Source organism: Salminus brasiliensis, chromosome 7, assembly GCF_030463535.1.
Source record: "Salminus brasiliensis chromosome 7, fSalBra1.hap2, whole genome shotgun sequence".
NCBI lineage: Eukaryota > Metazoa > Chordata > Actinopteri > Characiformes > Bryconidae > Salminus > Salminus brasiliensis.
This window is the reverse complement of record NC_132884.1, coordinates 39221764-39243557: the sequence shown is the minus strand read 5'-3', so window position 1 is coordinate 39243557 and position 21794 is coordinate 39221764. Positions and strand designations below refer to the sequence as shown.

The 21794-nt window shown below is 42.0% G+C and overlaps 1 protein-coding gene across 1 annotated transcript in view; it reads left to right on the top strand.

Annotated features, from left to right (window-relative positions):
• The window catches only part of uba7 (ubiquitin-like modifier activating enzyme 7), an 83106-nt gene that overhangs the window by 4368 nt on the left and 56944 nt on the right, over positions 1–21794 (top strand). The window contains exons 4-18 of the mRNA XM_072684887.1: positions 16–122; positions 267–357; positions 1107–1239; positions 1846–1943; positions 2027–2188; positions 2812–2976; positions 3198–3308; positions 4459–4539; positions 5896–6051; positions 7074–7239; positions 8655–8851; positions 9969–10033; positions 12779–12971; positions 18125–18199; positions 19422–19620. Coding sequence (XP_072540988.1) covers positions 16–122; positions 267–357; positions 1107–1239; positions 1846–1943; positions 2027–2188; positions 2812–2976; positions 3198–3308; positions 4459–4539; positions 5896–6051; positions 7074–7239; positions 8655–8851; positions 9969–10033; positions 12779–12971; positions 18125–18199; positions 19422–19620 — 1999 coding nt within the window. The remainder of the gene's footprint in view (positions 1–15; positions 123–266; positions 358–1106; positions 1240–1845; positions 1944–2026; positions 2189–2811; positions 2977–3197; positions 3309–4458; positions 4540–5895; positions 6052–7073; positions 7240–8654; positions 8852–9968; positions 10034–12778; positions 12972–18124; positions 18200–19421; positions 19621–21794) is intronic.

The following is a 21794-nucleotide window of genomic DNA, read 5'->3' as shown; positions in this document are numbered from 1 at the left end:
CTGAAATGCTTTTAGGTGGTGGTTCTCACAGACTCCTCACTGGAAGAGCAGCGCTGGGTGGGTGCTTTCTGCCACGCCAACAACATCAGGTTCATTGTGGCTGACACCAAAGGCCTTTGTGGGTGAGCATAACAGTGTGTGTAACTGTGTAACTGTGGCCTTCATCTTCGTCTACAGTGGGTTTGACAGGGACAGTCAGGACGCCTGTATTGTGTTGTTGGGTGGATGTGGTGGTGTAACTGTCTCTGTTCGTGGCTGGTTTGTAGGCAGCTGTTCTGCGACTTTGGTGAAGCTTTTGAGGTCAGAGACAGTGACGGAGAGTCTCCCCGGTCTGCTATGATCACTCACATCTCTAAGGTAATAACAGGAGAGCTTTACTCACTAAACTTTACTCCTGCTGTGCTTTCACTTTACTGTAAGACCACATCCTCATAACTGAGCTCATGCCTGATTAAGGGTTATAACTAAAAGCCAAACAGGAAGTTTGTATCTGACATATTTAGAATTATTATATATATATATATATATATATATATATATATATATATATATATATATATATATATATATATATTATATAGTATATAATATAATATATAATAGTCTTAGAACTACAATATTTATATCGGCTCTTTATTGTCTAAAAGCTTCTGTGGTATAAAATGACATCTCTTATATGTTTCCTGTAGCATTTCATGTGACCCTGCCTGGGAAAGGACTCAGAGCCTTACCCTCAGAGCCTTAAGATATAGCACACATATTTACTAGTGGGTAGATGTGAAGGCCCCAGGACCTCATCAACATGTCTTACGATTAGCATGGCTTGTGCCACGGTAGCACTGATAGGTGAGGCCGGCAGCCGGTGCGGTGGTGATGCTAACGCCACGGTGATGATGCTGGGCAAGGCCGGTGGCCAAAGTGGTAAGGATGCTGGACAAGGCCGGTGGCCAGTGTGGTAAGGATGCAAACCCCATGGTAGCGATGCTGGAGGAGGCCGGTGTCCAGCGTAGTAACAATGCTAATGTAACGGTAGCGATGCTGAATAGAAAATAAAAATAATAATAAGCATTAATTAAATATTAAAGCTGAAAGACTTTTCTTTACAGGAAAATCCAGGAATAGTCTCCTGCACAGATGACCAGGCCCATGAGTTTAGAGACGAAATGTACGTCATGTTCTCTGGGGTTAGTGGCATGACAGAGCTCAACAGCTACGGGCCCATTGAGATCAAATACTTAGGTGAGTTACATATATGGTCTGTTTTGAAAGGCACATAAATTGACAAAAGTATTGGGACACCATTCGTTAAAATCAAGAGTATTAAAATGAGTTGATCCTGCTTTTGTTGGAGTAACCGGTCGGTACTGTCCAGTGAAGAAGTCTTTCTACTAGATTTTGGAGGAGCATTGCTGTGAGGATTTGATTGCATTCAGTGACAAGAGTGTTAGTAAGATCAGGATGTTGGATGATCACCACCTCACCTCATCCACAGTATCCATCCACAAAAGTATTGGATGGAGCACCAACCATCATCCCAGAGAGCACAGTTCTTCCACTGCTCCACAGCTCAATGCTGGGGGGCTTTATACCCCTCTAGCCCACACCTGGCATTAGGCAGCATGGTGCCAATAGGTTCATGTTTACCTGCTCCAGAGAGTCCTATTCTGTTGACCACACCAATACAAGCTATGTGTGTGCTTTTGCACATCTGTGTCAGCAATGAGTGGAACTTTAAGTAGCTGAATGCATTCATTAGAAGGGGTGTCCACAAACTTATGGACGTAATGTGAATATGAAAGATGGTTGTTACAGTGATGGAATTAAACTGATTGTGTTGTTTTTCAGGGAATTACTCATTCAGTATTTGTGACACTTCAAACTTTACTGAATATGAGAAGGGGGGTGTGGCCACTGAGGTCAAACAGTCCAGGACGCTTAGCTTCGTGAGTATAGCTCATCGTTTGTCACGACATTGTGTGCTCAGACTGTGGTTGAAGTCATTTGTCATTTACTCTGATGATGTCAGATCCCTCTGGATGCAGCTCTGGAGGAAGTTATGAGAGATTCGGATCTGCTGGTGTTGAGTGACTATGGGAAAATTCAGAGGCACCAGAGTCTGCACCTAGGATTCAGAGCCCTCCATGACTTTAAACAAGAACACGGCCGACTGCCCAAACCCAGGAACCAGGTGGGTAACACAAGCACTCTTCCTCTAGGAGTATTACAGTTAGGGCGGCACAGATCATAAGGGTTTTATGGCTAGATCTGATTCCTTTCGTCTAAATTGGCCAGTGGTTGTTCGTTGGCTACATGACAGTACGTTTTATTTGAGGAATCACAATCAGTTTCTGAGAAATCAGATAAAGAGGGGCTTTGATTGGCTCAGTGGTTGAGCGTGGGAAGGGGGTGGGGGGGTTAAGTTTGAATGCCGAGCCATGTCCAGCCATGCCGAGCCATGCTGCTTTGCCATCAGCGACCAGAGTCTGAGAGAGCACAATACGCCGTGCTTTCTCCGGGTGGGTAGATGGCGCTATTTCCCCTCATCACATCCTGGCGCTTTTCTCAGAGTGTCGGCTGCCCGACGATACCTGTGTTAGGTCCTTACCCTCCTATTGTCGGGGGCATTGCTAGTGCTAGGTGGAGCTACGACTGGGTAGGTTAATTGGCAGCACCAAATTTGGAGAAAAAGGGGGAAATATCCGCCAAAATTAACCTAATAAATTGGCTGGTTGCCAGCAAAAATTGCCTGATTCTGATGTGATGTGCTGTTTTTCATGACTTCACTCTGTTCACGTGTCATTTCCTAACTAGGCGGATGCTGAGCGGCTGGTTACCATGGCGAAGCAGCTCAGCACAGCGGCGAAATTCGATGAGTTTGATGAGGATGTTGTGCGCAAACTGTCTCTGGTTGCCGTTGGTGATTTGGCTCCTCTCAATGCATTAATTGGAGGACTGGCTGCTCAGGAAGTGATGAAGGTGAGGACGATGTTCATGGAGAGGTGTAATGCCATGCAGACGATTAAATCTTGATATTAATAACTTCAAGAGTTAAACCCAGTCATCTGTAATCCTCTTGATATGTGAATATTGTAGATGAAATGCACTGATCAAATCAGTTAAGCTAGATAATTGTAATTTCAGCCATTTTTCCCACAGTGGTCATGTTGTTAAGTACTGTGTTTGCTGTTGGTCTGCAGGCCTGCAGTGGGAAGTTCACTCCGCTCAAACAGTGGTTCTACTTTGATGCTCTGGAGTGTCTTCCCGAGCAGGAAGACGGTGGTCTCCTGACAGAAGAGGCTTGCGCACCAGTAAGTAGCATATTACATTACATTGCATACACTACATGTCCAAATGTTTGTGGACACCCCTTCTAATGAATGGATTCTGCTACTTTAAGTTGCCCCTGTTGCTGACACGGATGTCCAAATGCACCCACATACACAGCTTGTCTAGTCCCTGTAGAGAAGTACTGCCAATAGAATAGGACTAGAATAGGAGCAAATAAACATCAGCCTATTGGCACCATGCTGCCTAATGCCAGGCGTGGGCTATAGAAGGGTATAAAGCCCCCCAGCATTGAGCTGTGGAGCAGTGGAAGAACTGTGTTCTCTGGAATGATGGATGATGGAGCTCCATCCAGTACTTTTTCTTTGGGGAGTTAATGATGAGGTGGGATGGTGATTGTCCAACATCCTGATCAAATCCTTACAACAGTGCTCCTCCAGAATCTAGCAGAAAGCCTTCCTCCCTGGACAGTAGAGACAGTTACTCCAACAAAAGCAGGATATCAGCTTTGTGGACATAGACTCTTAGTGGGTTCGTACATCCTGTTGGGCTTCCCGAATGGGCCCTAACACAACAGCCCACCCTAATTATACATGGGTTCCATCTAGGTCCCATGTACAGTGTACAATCCAGATGGGGCCCATGTTTTACCCCTCCTGGTCCTATCACTGACCCTGGTGGGAATCCAACATGGAACCCATGGGCAGAACTCCCAACTTACAACCATACAGGCACCACATGTTATCTGGGGGATATTTTTACATATTTTTAGTGGAGAGGTGCATGCAGGGTACTGTAATGCAAAATATTGAGGGTTCACTCATTGTTTTGGATGGCAAATAAAAGGACTACATTTGCATTTTTTACATGGTGACCACTGGTCCCTATCACCACCACTTAGAAATTCTATGAAATAATAATAATAATAATGATAATAATAATAATAATAATAATAATAATAATAATAATAATAATAATAATAATTAAATGTAATAAAATAAATACATTTAAAAAAAAATTTTTTTGATTTTTAAAACATCCAGTCGAGTAATGGTCAAACTTTTGATGCCCCGTATTTACTCTAGATATCCACAAATCAACAATTTGAGCTCCTAAACTATAATAATGTTGTACTGGAGTAATTGCTAACATTTTTTTTATTATTATCTGCAGAAGAACGGCCGCTATGACGGGCAGATCGCTGTGTTTGGCGCAGACTTTCAGGAGAAGCTAAAGAAGCAGAGGTATTTTCTGGTGAGTGCTGTTCCTTATTCCCACCAGAAGAGGGTGCTATTAACCTTCACTGGCCTTCATTCCTACAGAGTTCACCTCCCTCAGCCATTCCTCCCTAACTTCACTATCCAGTCATTTAAGGGTACTGTAGTGGCTGGGGAAAGGAGGCATCGCTCGGACAGCTGATTGTAGCTCTACTGTTCAGAACAGGAAGTAAGACAGGGTAGTGTTGTGTGTCCAAAAATGTGATTCAGGAGACATTTCCTTGTGAACAGTCAGGATGCATGCCAGTCACTGCACTCAGAATTTCCTGTATACACTAGCCGCGATTCATCCGCACAGTGCTTGCAATTGTGTGATTACATTAAAAGGGCTCTAGAGTGAAAGCCGAGTTTATCTTGGCATGGTTGAATAATGAGAGGACCATGACACACCATAAACCTCAAGCCCTGATGTCTTTTTATTAGAAAGAAAATCCCACACAAGCAAAACTGAACTTTCTAAGTAAAACATGAATTTGGTGGTCCAGCAGAATGAGGCGCTGTCAACCACAGTCAGTCGAAGTCACTTACTGTTCATACATCTAATGCATTTTTAATACCTTTTAATACCCTGAATTAGAGCTGGGCGATATGGAAAACGTTTCTATAGTTCACAATATTTATGGATATTTTTTAATGATATTTATGCATTAAAACGTTTATTTATGCGTGTACCCAAACCATGCTATCCAAATACTCTCCCATATTGAGCACCGTGATTTTTACTCAAATCTATATGCTGGACTCTATTGAATTACATAAGACTGATTACATGCAGTGAAACATGCAGTTAATCAGTGTTCCTTAAGCACTGCTGATATTCACCCTACACTCATAAAAGCATATTGTGTACCATGATAACAAAATTATATGAAATATATATAAAATATTGTCATATTGCCCAGCTCTACCCTGAATGCACAGTAATCTGTCATGATATTTTAGAAATGTAAAACTCCATATCCCAGAACCGTATCATTATCAGTGCTGGACAGGTTTTTAGATTTGATCAATATATTGTAATATATATTTAATATATATTTTTTTATTTATAATCTTGTTTGAGGGCTAAAAAGACATTAATTTTAGGTATATTTCTAAATTACTCTAAACTTTGTGACATGTATGTATAAGATATTGTCCCTTCCTTCCTCCAGAAATCCTCCAATCTCCTGATGAAGCTGCGCTTTACATTCCCCCAAGACTGTCATGACAAATTAACCAATAGAAATGGCCCTAAAATCCCTAATAAAAAAAACACATTAACTTTGATTTGCACTGAAAATCCGTCTGCAAACTTATGTCTGAAACCCGATAAACATGTCTGTGTGATCAGGTGGGTGCTGGGGCTATTGGCTGTGAACTGCTAAAAAACTTCGCCCTGATTGGTCTCGGAGCTGGAGAGGGTGGGCACATCACTGTGACGGACATGGACTCTATCGAGAGGTCCAATTTAAACCGGCAGTTCCTGTTCAGGTCGGAGGATATAGGGGTAAGAAAGTCAGTCGGCGACCATCAGAGCCCGATTACCTCTCTATTACTCTGTTGTCTTACACACTCTGCCATCTAGTGTGTGTACTGTGTGGGGTAGTATCTTCAATTAGATTTGTATTATAATTAGAGGTTGTATTATTATTAGTGGCCTCTGTGTGTGTGTGTGTGAGTGTGTGTGTGAGTGCTGGGTATGGCTGTTTTTAATCAGAATACAAACTAATAGTTTATTTATAGAAATATAATAAACAGTATTACATCATTTATAATGTGTAATTGGGGAGATGTTCAGGTGGATTTGTGTTCTAATAGGTGAAAATATTGATGTTTTGGCAGATTTTGGGGGAGGGTTGTGTGTTTAGGGTGAGAAGTATTGATATTTTGGGAGATATTCTGGGGGGCTTCTGTTGTAAGAGGCAGAAATGTTGATATTTTGGAAATATTTGTGTGTTAAGAGACAAAAATATTGATTCTTAGGGAGCTTTAAGAGGCAGAAATTGTTTTTTGAGAGATTTTGAGGGGGTTGTATTTGAATATATATTTGGGGATCTTTTAGAGAGTTTTAAGGGGCTGGAATGTTGATATCTGAGGCAAAAATGTTGATATTTTGGGGGATAGTTGCTGGGCGTGGGGTTTAAGAGGCAGCAGTGTTGATATTGTGGGGGATAGTTGGTGGGCTTGGGGATTAAGAGGCAGTAATGTTGATATTTTGAGAGGACTTGAGGGAGTGTGTGTTTTAAGGGGCTGAAATGTTGATATTTGGGGGATAGTTGGATGGCGTGGGGTTTAAGAGGCAGCAATGTTGATATTTAGGGGGATAGTTGGAGGGCGTGGGGTTTAAGAGGCAGCAATGTTGATATTTACGGGGATAGTTGGAGGGCGTGGGGTTTAAGAGGCAGCAATGTTGATATTTAGGGGGATAGTTGGAGGGCGTGGGGTTTAAGAGGCAGCAGTGTTGATATTTTAGGGGATAGTTGCTGGGGTATCTATCAATGTCTCTCTCTCTCCCTCTCACTCACACAGAGGCAGAAGTCAGTGGCAGCAGCCGAGGCAGTGAAGAATATGAACCCTAGCGTGAACATCACGGCTCATCAGAACCGAGTGTGTGTGGAGAGCGAGGGCATCTACACACACCAGTTCTACAGTGGCCTGGATGGAGTGGCCGCAGCGCTGGACAACGTGGACGCCCGTGAGTGATATAACCGTGACAGCTGCCTCTCGTGCTAGCTGAGGCAGTAGAGAATGCCAGTCCTGCAGCCAAACACAGCACTGTGTGTATGTGTAGGAGTGTGATAAAGTGGGATGTTATGTAAGAGAGATCATGATCTCTGTAATGCGTTCTCCAGGGAGGGCTGAGGAATTCATACCGGATCACAGTGCATGTCAAGAGTTTTGCTGTTTTACCTTCAGCCCATATCAGACCTCACCCAAAATGACCGAATCCTGGCTTATTTGACCTGCTTTGGGTCACTGGTAGGGTAGAAAGCAGGACAGTGTTTTACTGCTGAGATCACTGATGTTACATCAGCCAGAGTTTTCTCTATAGAGTGTATCAGGGGTGTGACTGGTACTCTGAGAGCAGTAAACAGATGTACGTGTCCTTAGTTTGGGGTTTAAGAGGCAGCAATGTTCATATTTGGGGGATAGTTGGTGGGTGTGGGGTTTAAGAGGCAGCAATGTTGATATTTGGGGGATAGTTGGTGGGCTTGGGGTTGAAGAGGCAGCAGTGTTAATATTTTGGGGGATAGTTGGTGGGCGTGGGGTTTAAGAGGCAGCAGTGTTGATATTTTGGGGGATAGTTGGTGGGCGTGGGGTTTAAGAGGCAGCAGTGTTGATATTTTGGGGGATAGTGGGTGGGCGTGGGGTTTAAGAGGCAGCAGTGTTGATATTTTGGGGGATAGTGGGTGGGCGTGGGGTTTAAGAGGCAGCAGTGTTGATATTTAGCTTCCTTAAGCTAAATATCGCTGCATCTCTGTTTTCTGCATGGTTTGAACCCTGTAGCTGCTTCTGTACGCTGTGTAAATAATTCTGGATGAATGGACCAATAGAAATGCTCTAAATTACTTGGAATAAACTCTTATTTTACACTGACTTCCATTCAAAGTTAAGCAAAGTTAAGTCACTGTTTTGGTGATACATGTTGTTCATTGGACAGCGACGATGTTTTAGTAGACAGAAATGTTGATTTGGGGGGGGTGAGGTGGGCTTTGTTTTAAGAGGCAGAAATGTTGATTGGGGGGTTGAGGTGGGCTTTGCTTTAAGAGGTAGTAGTGTTGATTTGGGGGGGTTGAGGTGGGCTTTGTTTTAAGAGGTAGAAGTGTTGATTTTGGGGAGGTTGAGGTGGGCTTTGTTTTAAGAGGCAGAAATGCTGATTTTGGGGGACGGGAGTTGAGGGGGGCTTTGTTTTAAGATGCAGAAATTATGATTTTTTTGGGGGGGGTGAGGTGGGCTTTGTTTTAAGAGGCAGAAATTATGATTATAGAGGTGTTGAGGTGGGCTTTGCTTTAAGATGCAGAAATTAGCATTTGGGGGGTTGAGGTGGGCTTTGTTTTAAAAGGTAGAAGTGTTGGTTATCTAATGATGTCTTCACCGGTCTGTTTGAAGGAGTGTATCTGGATGGACGTTGTGTGCAGAACCAAAAACCCATGTTGGAGGGGGGCACTCTGGGTAGTAAAGGCCACACCCTGGTGGTTGTTCCCCACCTGACTGAGTCTTATGGACCTGCGTCATCTTCAGGACAGAAAGCCATTCCCCTCTGCACCCTGAAGCACTTCCCTCACCGCATAGAGCACACTCTGCAGGTGAAAGCAACTGTCCCGCCACAACCCATTCATTAGTCCGGTTCTTTACTGTGAAGCTGCATCTCTGACTTCCCTGCAGAAAATCTTAACAATTTCTGAATCGTGAAGATAGCTGTTATATTTTTTTCTCCAAATGACCTGTGAGTCTACATTTTGGTGGTAAAATAGTGGGGGTAAGAAAGGTTTGTTGTATATAATCTCCTACTAGATATGACTAGTTCATTTGCAGGGGGAGAACTATTTTTGGTCCAGTCTTGGGAGGGTAGCCGTTCCGCTCTCTCATATGTGGAGCCAGAAAAAATAGATGACCGGGTTAAAAGGAAGAGTAGCCATCTTTAAAAAACATTATCAGCATTGCAAAGCCTGATAGCAGAAATACTTGGAGTTGTCAGGAGTTGTGGTCCTTCTAAGGGACACATTATAACTAATAATATATTTATAATTATATTATTATAGTTATAGAATAATTATAACTATAACTATAAATAGGTTTATGCTAAAACTCTTTATTTACATTTATATTTAAGGCATTTAGCAGACACATTTATTCAAAAGCCAGTGTTTATCTTAGCTAGTTTGTATCGGCTAGGATCCAAAAGATCCCTCTAAGCTCAGATACTACTAAATACAGAAGTCAGTGTGGAGCCCATAATACATAACGCTACACTTTGCCCCAGTACTCTTGGAAGAGATGGGTCTTCAGTCTGCATTTGAAGACTGTGAGCAACTCGCAGGGCTCTATATGCTAAAACTTCGTATAATATTTTGAGCTATTTGTCTAATAATTCTTCGAAAGGGAGCTTATCGGTATGTCTAAAGCTGACGACTGTGGTTTTGTCGGTTTCTCTAGAACGTAGAATTTTAAATCAGAATGTAAATATTCTCCGTTAAGTTTCTGCGAACTTCGTTAACATGGTAAAAAGTAGTAGTGTAGTAGTAAATGCTAGTTTAACTAAAATGCTAAATGCTCATTTGTAGTAAAACAGTTTTTATAAACCTAGCTGCTCCAATACTTCCTACAGGCTTTTTGTTTTTACTGCTTCCACAGTGATTAATATGCTCATATTCATGTCTCACATGTAGCTGCATGTAATCAAGGTTTAAACTTTGGTTTCAGTGGGCCAGAGACCAGTTTGAGGGCCTGTTCAAGCACTCGGCAGAGAACGTTAACCAGTACCTGAGGTATGTTGAAAAAATAAAAAAAATTACACTAAATGGCCAAAAGTATCCAGACACCCCTTAATATTAGTCAGTTCTGTTCTGCTGTTACTGTTTATAACCTTAATTTCAGAAGAACGCTGAAAGGATTAGCAGGTGTCTTCCTACACTGTATGGACAAAAGTATTTGGACACCTGCTCTTTCATTGTTCAAATCAAGGGTGTTAAAATGAGTTTTTCCTGCTTTTGTTGGAGTAACTGTCTCTGGGAGGAAGACTAGACTTTGGAGGAGCACTGCTGTGAGAATTTGATTGCATTCAGTGACACAGGGCGTCCCAAAAAACTCATCGCAAAAGAACTGGATGTAGCTCCACCACCATCCATCATTCCAGAGAACACAGTTCCTCCACTGCTCCACAGCTCAATGCTGGGGGGCTTTATACCCCTCTATAGCCCATGCCTGGCATTAGGCAGCATGGTGCCAGTAGGTTTATGCTTATCTGCTCCTGCAGAAAGTCCTGTTCCATGAGGAGAGCTTCTACAGGGGCTAGACAAGCTGTATGTGTGTGTGCATTTGCACATCTGTGTCAGCAATGGGTGCAACTCAAAGTAGCTGAATGCAGTCATTAGAAGGGGTGTCCATAAATATTTGGACATATAGTGTACATAGCGCCTATAACCTGAAGTGTGTTTGTTAAATGGGCAACACATACACAGGCTATGCCACAAAAGCCAGGGGACTCTAAGGTTGAGGTTCCTCGTGGGTCTGGACTGACTCCTGTCTTCCTGTGGTAAGTGTTAACTGAAGCCAGATCTCCCTCTGCTCCTTCGCCTGTGTTTGAAAGAAAGCAAAGGACGTTTAGCAAGAAACAAGTGCAAACGCTCAAACAGGAAAAGAGAGGCTTGTGTGCTGGGCAGATAGTGCATCGTGAGTGCAGCAGCATGCTTCCCTTAAAACCAACTACTTCCTGTTGATTGAGTGCAAAAGGCAGCCTCTGATTGAAACTAGAGGGGACCCACCCCAGGCCGGAGCGCTGACTCATCAACCCCACAGCCTAAAAGAGAACAATAACAGGTTACATTAACACCTCCTGATAGGTTTCGCAGAACAACCCGACCATGTGTTGCACACCAGACGCACGTTTTAATACTAATATGATTCTGCTCAGGTGAGTTTGGACCCCCCCCCCCCCCATTTATTACTCCTTTAAGTGTGTAGAATTAGAAGCAGATGATCAGAATATGGTTGGAGAGGATTATTCTGGAGGAGTCTGTCTTATTTAAACCTCAGACATTTAGTCTGGTCAGCTCTTGATGGTAGAAGTGAGTGGTGAAGAAGATCACCATGACCAGATCCAAAGAGCTCTCTGAGGCCTTCAGGAAGTAGGGTGGAGATGCAAAGCAGTCTGGGAAGGGGGTTTCAGCCATTCCACCGTCCGCTAGATCATTTCAAACTACCTCCAACATGAAGGTTATAGGAATCAAAATAAATACCAGCTGTTAGAATATAGAGTATTTCAAACATTTATGCATTTTTGATTTGTAAAATTTATAATATCAAAGTCCAATTGTCATTGTTTTTGCAAAGGTGATGCAGTTACATAACCAATATATATATGTATGTGTGTGTGTGTGTATGTGTGTGTATATATATATATATATATATATATATATATATATATATATATACAGTATATAGTTTGAAAAAAGATCAAATACTGATATATCCATATTTTACACTATGCATATACACACATTCTCTATTTACAATAGTGCACTGGTTTAAAGCAATTAAGCAGTTTAAATGTACAGGTTTTTAATATAATCTGAGTGTTTACATTACTTTTTTACAAAAGACACTGGGAAAGGTGTGAATTCAGGTGCAGTGTGGGTGGGGAGAAGTCTCTGTGGGTGCTGTGTGACTGAGCATAGACGTTCCAGTAGTAAACACAGGGTGCAGACTGTGTTTGTATGGGGTGAAGGTGCGTGGACCGGTCCACTGCGCTACTGTTGGTTCAGCAGCCTAACTGCTCAAGAGTAGACGCTGTCTGTAAACCGACTGGCTCTGCTCTCTGCTCTATATATATATACAGTTTATAGTTTGAAAAAAGATCAAATACTGATATATCCATATTTCCTAATCAAGCACTACATACAGTATTTGGACCAAAGTATTGGGACGCCTGCTTATTTATTGTGTCATCTGAAAACAATTGTTGTGAGGATTTCTTCGACAATAGCATTAGTGAGGTCAGGCTTATCACCACCCCAACTCAGCCCCAACTCCCCAGCTCCTTCCAGATGTATTGAATGGCACACCATCCCTAGTCAATTAATCAAAAGCAACATTCAGAACATTTCATCTCCATAATCTTTCCCATGTCGATTATTTTAATTCTGCTAATAATTTATTTTATTCTCCTATTCATCTTATCCCCAGCTACTCCCAAAAGTATTGGATGGGGCACCATCCATCATTTCAGAATACACAGTTCTTCCAATGTATGCCCTTCTAGCCCACACCTGACATCAGGCAGCATGGTGCCAATAGGCTTAATATTTATCTGCTGCAGAGAGTCGTATTCTATTTTCAACATTTTTTACATTGACTTCCATTGAAAGTTAAGAAGGTTTCGTAAAAAAAGACTTTTTTGGAGATGCAAGGTTTTTGCAGGACAGCGACCATGTGCTTTATCTATTCCTTAGTCAAGCTCTAAGACCCTATAGTTAATCTCCTGTTCTAACACTAGGTATTGTTCTCCCTGGCAGTGACCCTGAGTTCTGGGCTCGTACGGTGGCCCGTGGGGAGGTCGAGGCAGTGGAGGTGTTGGAGGGGGTCTACACCAGTCTGAAGGACCGGCCTCTGAACTGGACTGACTGTGTAACCTGGGCCCGTATCCAGTGGGAGGGCCTCTACAACAACCATGTCGCACAGCTGCTCCACTGCTTCCCTCCTGACCATGTAATTCCACACACACTCACACACACTATCTCACACTCACACACACACACATATGCAGACATACACTCAATTCAGTGCAGACTAGTGTATATGCATATGTTGACAGTGGGTCTCAGTGTATTACAGAGGGGGGTAATGTTCAGCAGTTGGCAGATCATGGCTCTGTGCCATCAGCTTGGAGGATGCAGCTGTGCTGGGCTGCATGTCAGCTGGATTGGAAGCAGCAGGGGGCGCTGTGGTCTACAGAACCACAGTTCAACCCTGAGAGAAGGGGTTAGTGTTTGGGAGGATGTAAATGACAAAGACAATGATTCAGGAGAGCTGATCTGAAGAACAGCGTACAGTAAGCATACAGCAGTGCTGGACTTGGAATAGGTTGGGGGGTTAGGTGTGGGGCACACAGCACACTAAAGTAAAATTGCAAAACTTCATCAAATCAAATCAAGTTTATTGCCATGTCACGTTACAAAAATATCACATATTTATGAGTATTTACATATTATTTTACACTATGCATATACACACATTCTCTATTTACAATAGTGCACTGGTTTAAAGCAATTAAGCACTTTAAATGTACAGGTTTAATATAATCTGAATGTTTACATTACTTTTTTACAAAAGACACTGGGAAAGGTGTGAATTCATTCTATTAAGTCTCTGTGGGTGCTGTGTGACTGAGCATAGACGTTCCAGTAGTAAACACAGGGTGCAGACTGTGTTTGTATGGGGTGAAGGTGCGTGGACCGGTCCACTGCGCTATTGTTGGTTCAGCAGCCTAACTGCTCAAGAGTAGACGCTGTCTGTAAACCGACTGGCTCTGCTCTTCAAGCTTCTGTACCTCCTGCCGCTTTGATGATGACATCATCTAATTACATGAAACAATGAGATAAAAAGCTGGATCAAATATAAACATCAAAAGTAGAAACACCATTTAAAAAAACACACACATTGATTATCTTCATCTACAGCGGCTCCTGTCTAGGGGTGGCTGTATTATTAGGCAGCAAGTGAACTGAAAGTCTTGTTGAAGGCGATGTGTTAAAAGCAGGAGAAATGCTGTGATGGCTAGATGACTGGAGGGTCAGAACGAATCCAAAACATCAGGCAGGTCATGTGGGGATTTTCCAGTATGCAGGGGTCAGTACTTACCAAAAGTGGTTAAAGAGAGGGCAACCTATGAACCGGCGACGGGGTCATGGGTGCCGAAGGCCCATCGATATGATCCATGTGGGCCCCACCTCACAACTTACAGGACTTGAGAAGGATCCACTACATTAGTCTTGTGCCAGAGACCACAGGACACTTTCAGAGGTCTTGTTTATATATATATTTATTTATTTACTTTATGTATATATATATTTATTTATTTATTTTTATTTGTATTTTTTTACATATCTGAACATCTGGACATTTGATCTTCATGAGATCAACACTAAGAGATGAAGGTCATATAACTAAACCCACACAACATCATCAGAACATCAGCTGCAGATTATCAGAACATGGTTAGAGAGGATTATTCTGGAGGAGGCTGCTTTATTTAAACCTCAGATGTTTAGTCTGGTCTGCTCTTGATGGTTGAAGTGAGTGGTCAAGATCACCATGGCCAGATCCAGAGAGCTCTCTGAGGCCTTCAGAAAAAAGGTTGGAGATGCAGAGGAGTCTGGAAAGAGGTTTAAACAGATCTCAGAATAGTTAGAAATCAGCCGTCCCACTGTCCACTACAAGGTAAACAACTGACCAACATGGCCAGATCAGACCATCCTAGTAAGTTCAATTGTCTCCAACAATCTGATATCCCCCTGCCCTTTTCTCCTTACTGAAAGACTAGACCAGTATTTGAGAGGAGGTTAGTTCCCAGTTGACCGTTTTTATTTTGACCACAGTGATGATTTGAGGAAACTGGTGATACCCGCCACGATCATAAAGCAAAAATGGGTCATCTCTGCTCATAAGCCACATATTACCTTACTGATAGTGCTTTATTTAATGATGTGTCTCTGATAACGTACATGAGCCTCGTCGTTGTCCAGAGTGGAGAAGTCGTACACAGGCATTTCCTTTAAAACCCTGATGAACAAATATGCAATAAATCTGAGATTGTGCCATAACACACTTCACCATGATGCAGAGAAATTGAGGACTGCTTTTGCAAGGCTAGAATCTGTGTGTGTGTGTGTGTGTGTGTGTGTGTGTGTGTGTGTGTGTGTGTGTGTGTGTGTGTGTGTGTGTTACTGAAAAGGTGATTGCATAACTGTGTGAGGGTTAAATGGTCAGCACAGTCCTGGCCTGCAGGATGCTGTTCCACTGCTGCAGCATAGAGACATCAGTGTGTCTAATCTATATCTCTTCCACACACACACACACACACACATACACACATACACACACACACACACACACACACACACACACACATTGAGCAAGCACATGACAATAGTGGCTAAAAAGCTGTGAGCATCCATGTTCTTCATGTTCTTATCTGTTGCAAAACATAAAAGCCTGGGTCAGTATCTTCCTGAGTGTTTTCCAACTGTAATTTATATTCAGTTAAACAGTCGGACAAAAGTATTGGGACACCTCATTCATTGTTGCTTCAAGATATTAAGGGTGTTAATCTAGCAGGGGTTTATCCTGCTTTGGTTGGAGTAACTGTCTCCACTGTCCACTGTCCATCCGCAAAAGTATTGGATGGATGGAGCACCGACTATTATTCCAGAGAACACAGTTCCACAAACATTTGGACATGTACTGTACTTACAGAATACACCCCCTCCTCTCCAAGTCCACCAATATCTGACTTATACTATTAGTACTTATTTTAGTCTGATATTGATATGAAATTAATATTTCACAGCAAAATTACATTAAAATGGCTCTTTTACAGAGCATCTGTTGTTACCTTGGCAACACAGCTGCATCTGTTGCCCCTCAGGAAATCCCTATAAGTAACACCTTACAGGATAAACCAAAAAATCATAACATTTTTTCATGCTGTTTTAGAAATGATGGATATACACAAAATGTCCAAATGTTTGTGGACACCCCTTCTAACGAATGCATCCAGCTACTTTTTTCGTCATTGCGCCCATTGTCAAATGTGCAAATGCACACACACACATTGTGTCTAGTCCCTATACACAAGAAGTACTACCCATAGAATAGGACTCCCTGCAGCTGTTAAACATGAACCTATTGGCACCGTGTCTAATGGTGCCAGGCGTAGGATAAAGGGGTATAAAGCCCTCCAAGCATTGATCTGTGGAGCAGTGGAAGAACTGTTTTCTCTGGAATGATGGATGGTGCTCCAACATTGCAGAACCAATTGACCATTTTTACAACCTAATATCACAAAGCAGCTTCACAGAAATCTGGAAATATGACAAATAAAACATGAAACCCCAAGTGAGCAAGCCAGGGAAATCCCCCTCAAAGCTGGAGGAAGGAACCTTGAGAGGAACCCCAAGGGGAGGCCCATCCTCCTCTGGTCAAACCCCCAATAAATGAGTAATAAACTGTGCTGAATAAAATAACTCACTGCGCAGATGGGAAGAGCCTTTATGTGAAGATGCTTTACACAAAGGGTTAAGCAATGGGAAGAAATCCCAAAGCTCATGGAGTTCATGTGAATTGCTCTGGGTTTCATTAGATGGCTGTGGGATAAACCTGTGACATCATTTCTGCTGCAGCTCTGTCAGTAAGATCAAAGAGTCCACAGTAACTGCTCTTCTAAACAGCCCCCCCCCCCCCCCCCCACACACACACACACACACACCCACACACACCACCACCACACCAAACCTACGTTCTTTTATCCCAGGACCAGTTGTGGTAAACACACACCCACACACACACCCACACACACACACACACACCTGATAAACTCATTACAGAGCAAAAGGCTTGGAGACACAGGGGCTTGACAGACATACAGTCTACTGGTCAGTTTAGCATTAGCTTGTGAATTCTGTCTGCACACCCTGCTCATGGCTTCATTTGCCGAGGCGCTGGCCCAATGGGCCGCTGGGCCAGTCGTTACATAATAACGACTGTGATCACAGTTATTTGATCTGATTGTAAATATGTAAGCTGATCTCAGTGACTTTCCACAGCTGTTACTTTACATTACGTCACATCTAACAGAACGTGAATGGGAGTGTTAGTTAATTAATAAATAAATAAATAAATAAATAAATAAATAAATAAATAAATAAATAAATGTGTATTGGCTGCACTGTTATGAAAACCTAAAAAAAACCAAAACCTAAGCTCACATCAGCCTCTGAGGCACACCAGATAACACCACAACAGAAAACACCACTACCTGCCACTGAGCTACCACACCATGTGGGAGACTGGGGTTCGATTCCTGGTCTGGGTGACTATGCTGAGCTACACCAATGAGTCCCTGGGCAAGACTCCTAACACTACACTGACTCACCTGTGTAATATGAGTAACCATGGAAGTCGCTCTGGATAAGAGCGTCAGCTAAATGCCATAAATGTCATAAATTTCCTTTACGTAACCTAGTGTGTGTTCTTCACGGCCATGCAATATGAATATGGATATGAATATGGCTGTCTTGTCTTGGCTTCTTTACACATCTCCTAACAAACATGTTTCTTCTATGGCGTCACTCAGAGAACCATTGCAGCACCTTCTCAGCGCTAAACAGAGATATTCTTGTAGCATCCATGGTTTAGAACTTCTCAATCTAGTCTCTCAGTTGCATCTTTAGCACATTATCAGATTCAGAAAAATCTGATGGAAATCTTTGTCGGTGGAATCTGATAATGTGCTAAAGATGCAACTGAGAGACTAGATTGAGAAGTTCTAAACCATGGATGCTACAAGAATATCTCTGTTTAGCGCTGAGAAAGTGCTGCAATGGTTCTCTGAGTGATGCCATAGAAGAACCATGTTTGTTAGGAGATGTGTAAAGAAGCCAAGACAAGACAACCATATTCATATCCATATTCATATTGCATGGACTCTTTTCCCATTTACTGAAGGGTCAGTTTTAAGGTCTGAACATTTACACGTTTACACCTTAAAACTGACCATTTAGACACTTGTGAAACAGCAGCAGTTGCCATGTTTCCAATTACAGGAGCAACTTATTGTCTCTCCACTGTCTGTCTATCTCCAGGTAACCAGCTCAGGACTGCCTTTCTGGATGGGAGCGAAGAGATGCCCACATCCCTTAACCTTTGACCCAGCCAATGTAAGTCTCAGTCAGGGTGGCTGGGGTTTGGTCAGTGGTTGGGTTCTCCTGTTGCTCCCTCAGGACAGGAATGCCTGAAATGTCTTTTTGTGTCCTGATAACACCTCACCTTTCTCTCCTACTGTGCGCAGGATCCTTATCTTCAGTCACTGCTGATAAATGTGATTAACTGCCCTAGACAAGACATCACCGTAGCACCTCCATTACACACTCACACACATCAACCATGTATCTCCGTTTTTGCCATTTTTGTGCAATAAAACTCCATAAAGAACCAAAAAGCACACTTTGCTGACACAATGTGCAAATGCACACATGCACAGCTTGTCTAACCCCTGTTGAGAAGTACTGCCAATAGAATAGGACTCTCTAGAGCAGACCAACATGAAACTATTAGGCATCGTGCTGCCTAATGCCAGGCGTGGGCTTGTAGAGGGGTGTAAAGCCCCCCAGCATTAAGCTGTGGAGCAGTGGAAGAACTGTGTTTTCTGGAATGATGGATGGTGAAGCTCCATCCAGTACTTTTGGGATGAGTTGGGCGGTAGTCATCCAACATCCTGACCTCATTAATGCTCTTGTTGCTGAAGGCAATCAAATCCTCACAGCAATGATCTTCCAAAATTGAGTAAAAAGCCTTCTTTCCTGGACAGTAGAGACAGTTACTCCAACAAAAGCAGGATAAACTATTTTTTAATATGCAGGTGTCCCAACACTTTTGTCCATATAGTGTACATATGCGGGACGGTGACAGTATGTTAAATAATACTGTAAATATTTAATAATCCTCTATGCTAATTATGTCACATTGCTACTGTAGCCATTCAATGGTCATTATAAACCTTTATGACCTTTTGTCTCATTGTTTCCAACAGAGACTCAATGTTATCAGACATTTCAATGGTTTGGTGTTAAACCGGTATTCTGTGCCTGTGAATACCCTGTACTGCACTTCGTTCCATGCTATTTCCTGCCAGCCAGAGCCACCCATCTCTGCTCTGTGTGTGCGCCTTTGACATACATTCATGTCTAATGTCAGAGAGCATTTTCCCCCTCTAGCCCTTCATCCTCGCGCGGAAACACACTCCAAACCTGCTGACTGTCTTTGTTTCACTTCTGCCAGCTGTAATGTAATTATTTAGATTAGCCAGGCCCTGATTTGCACTGTTGAGAGATGGTTTATGGAAGGTTTATGTAAAAGGCCCCCTCTCTCTTACCTTCACAGACCACCCATATGGATTTTGTTGTGTCTGCGGCCACCTTATACGGGCAGATCTATGGGCTCGGGGGTTCCACTGACCGCGCGGACATTCAGACGATCCTGGATGGAGTAAATGTGCCTGTGTTCACCCCTAAGTCCAGTGTGAAGATTGCTGTGACGGACGAGGAGCTGGCAGAAACTAAAGAAGAGGGGAAAGAAGAGGGTGAGCAAGCAGTACCTGAATTTAACTGATCCACTCGGTGGAAGTTGGAGGGATAGTTGAGTTAAAAAAATGTTCCTCTAACCCTGAATGTACTCGATCAGCTGAGACATCTTTGGTGTCAGAGATTCTGCTTCTTTAGCTTTGCAGTGGAGCTACAAGACTGGTGTCCTTAGGTAAGGAAAATACACAAATCTGCCATAACATTAATACCACCTGTCTAACATTGAGTAGGTCCCCCTTGTGCAGCCACAACAGATCTGAGCATGTGAGGCATGGACTCCACAAGGTCCCTGAATGCGTCCAGTGGTCTCTGGCACCAAGACTAAGCAGCAGATCCTGTAAGTCCTGTAAGGTGTGAGGTGGGGCCTACATGAGCATCAGTGAGCTTTAGGTGTCCATAACCTTAACACCAGTTCACCAGTTGTCCTTTCTTGAACCACCTTTGGGTTCTTCTGCTTGGCCATTTTTTTTGCTTTTACCAAGACATCACCTTCAAGAACTGGCTGACTGTTCAGTTGCTGACTAATATATCCACCCCTTGACAGATGCTGCTGTAGATAAGGGTAATCAATGCTTTTTACATTACCTGTTAGTGGTGTTAATGTTATGGATGATTAATGTTTATACCCCACAAGTTAGTTCTATGTAAACTTCAGGCCTAAATTATAATATACTTGCTTCTATTCTGGTCATGTTATTTCCAGAATTTAGTTCCAAAATTTCATTTTCCAGTTCATTTTTTGTAATAATAAGGTACGTTTTATGTGAGGATGCTCAATATTGTATGATTGAAATGGTTAAAATTAGTAAATTTTCAAAATCTGTTATTATTTTGGTTCTATTCTACGTTTGCTGTAAAATATATACACCAAACAGTTATAAAATAAATAAAACCACCAGACTAATATTGTATAAATCGCTCCCATGCCATTCCTCTGACCTGTCGAGGAATGGACACCACAAGACATAGCCAGTGCTAACACAGCAATCTGTGTTAGAGTAGCTCTTCTGTGGGATCAGACAAGACGATCAATGACCCTTGAGCGCTCATGACCTTGTTGCTGGTTCACCGATTGTCCTGTCTTGGAGCACTTGAAGCACCCACCTAAAATAAATAAGCATAATTTACTTTTTCTATCTGTGCTACAGTGGCTTTTCTATGGGATCAGACCACTTCACTACTTGCTTGAGCATCAGTATGCCTTGGGTGACCTTGACCCTGCTGCTGGTTCACCAGTTATCACCAGTTATCCTGTCCTGGCACCGGAGTAGTGGAACGAACTTCCCCTGGGTGTCTGAACGGCCGAGTCACTCGCTACAAACGCTGCCTTCAAACGCTGACTGAAGACTTGTGTCTTTCAAGAGTCCTTAAATCAGCACTTAAATTATTAAAGGCTTACTGTTGTACTCATGACTTACTTGATTTGACATTCAGTCAAAGTGTAGTGTATGTTGAGTACGGTGTATCCAGGTATTTAGGCTGACTTTGGTCTTTGGCAGCATCTGAGCTTGCAAAAGCTTAGCACTTTTGTAAGTCCCACTCTACAACATGGTGATTAGACAAAGGAGCACATTCAGTGTAAGACTCATTCCACTGAAATGCACCACAGAGCCCCACAGGAGGTCATTCCTACCTGTCGGCCTGAAACTCTAGAACTCGTCCTTCAATATGTGTAATCAAATTATACTGTTGTAATGTAATGTAATGTGTAATAATAATAGTACTGTAATTCTATTTAATATATGTGCAATAATTTCCCATATTTATTATCTCTGGTTTTACCACTATGCCACCTTACTATAATCATAAAATTTATATACATGTACATATTTATTTGTTTTCTTTTTTGTTTTAAAATTTATTTTATGAAGTGTTTATTTTTTATAGAGCATTTTTTTTACTGAGCATTTATTTTTATTTTATAAAGTGTTTATTTTTTTTTTTAAAGTGTTTATTTTTTTTTTTAAAGTGTTTATTTTTATTTTCTAGAGCATTTATTTTTATTTTCTAGAGCGTTTATTTTTTATAGAGCATTTATTTGTTTTACAGAGCATTTATTTATATTTTATAGAGCATTTATTTTTATTTTATAGAGCGTTTTTTTTTTTATAAAGTGTTTATTTTTATTTTATAGAGCGTTTATTTTTTTACCAAGCATTTATTTTTATTTTAT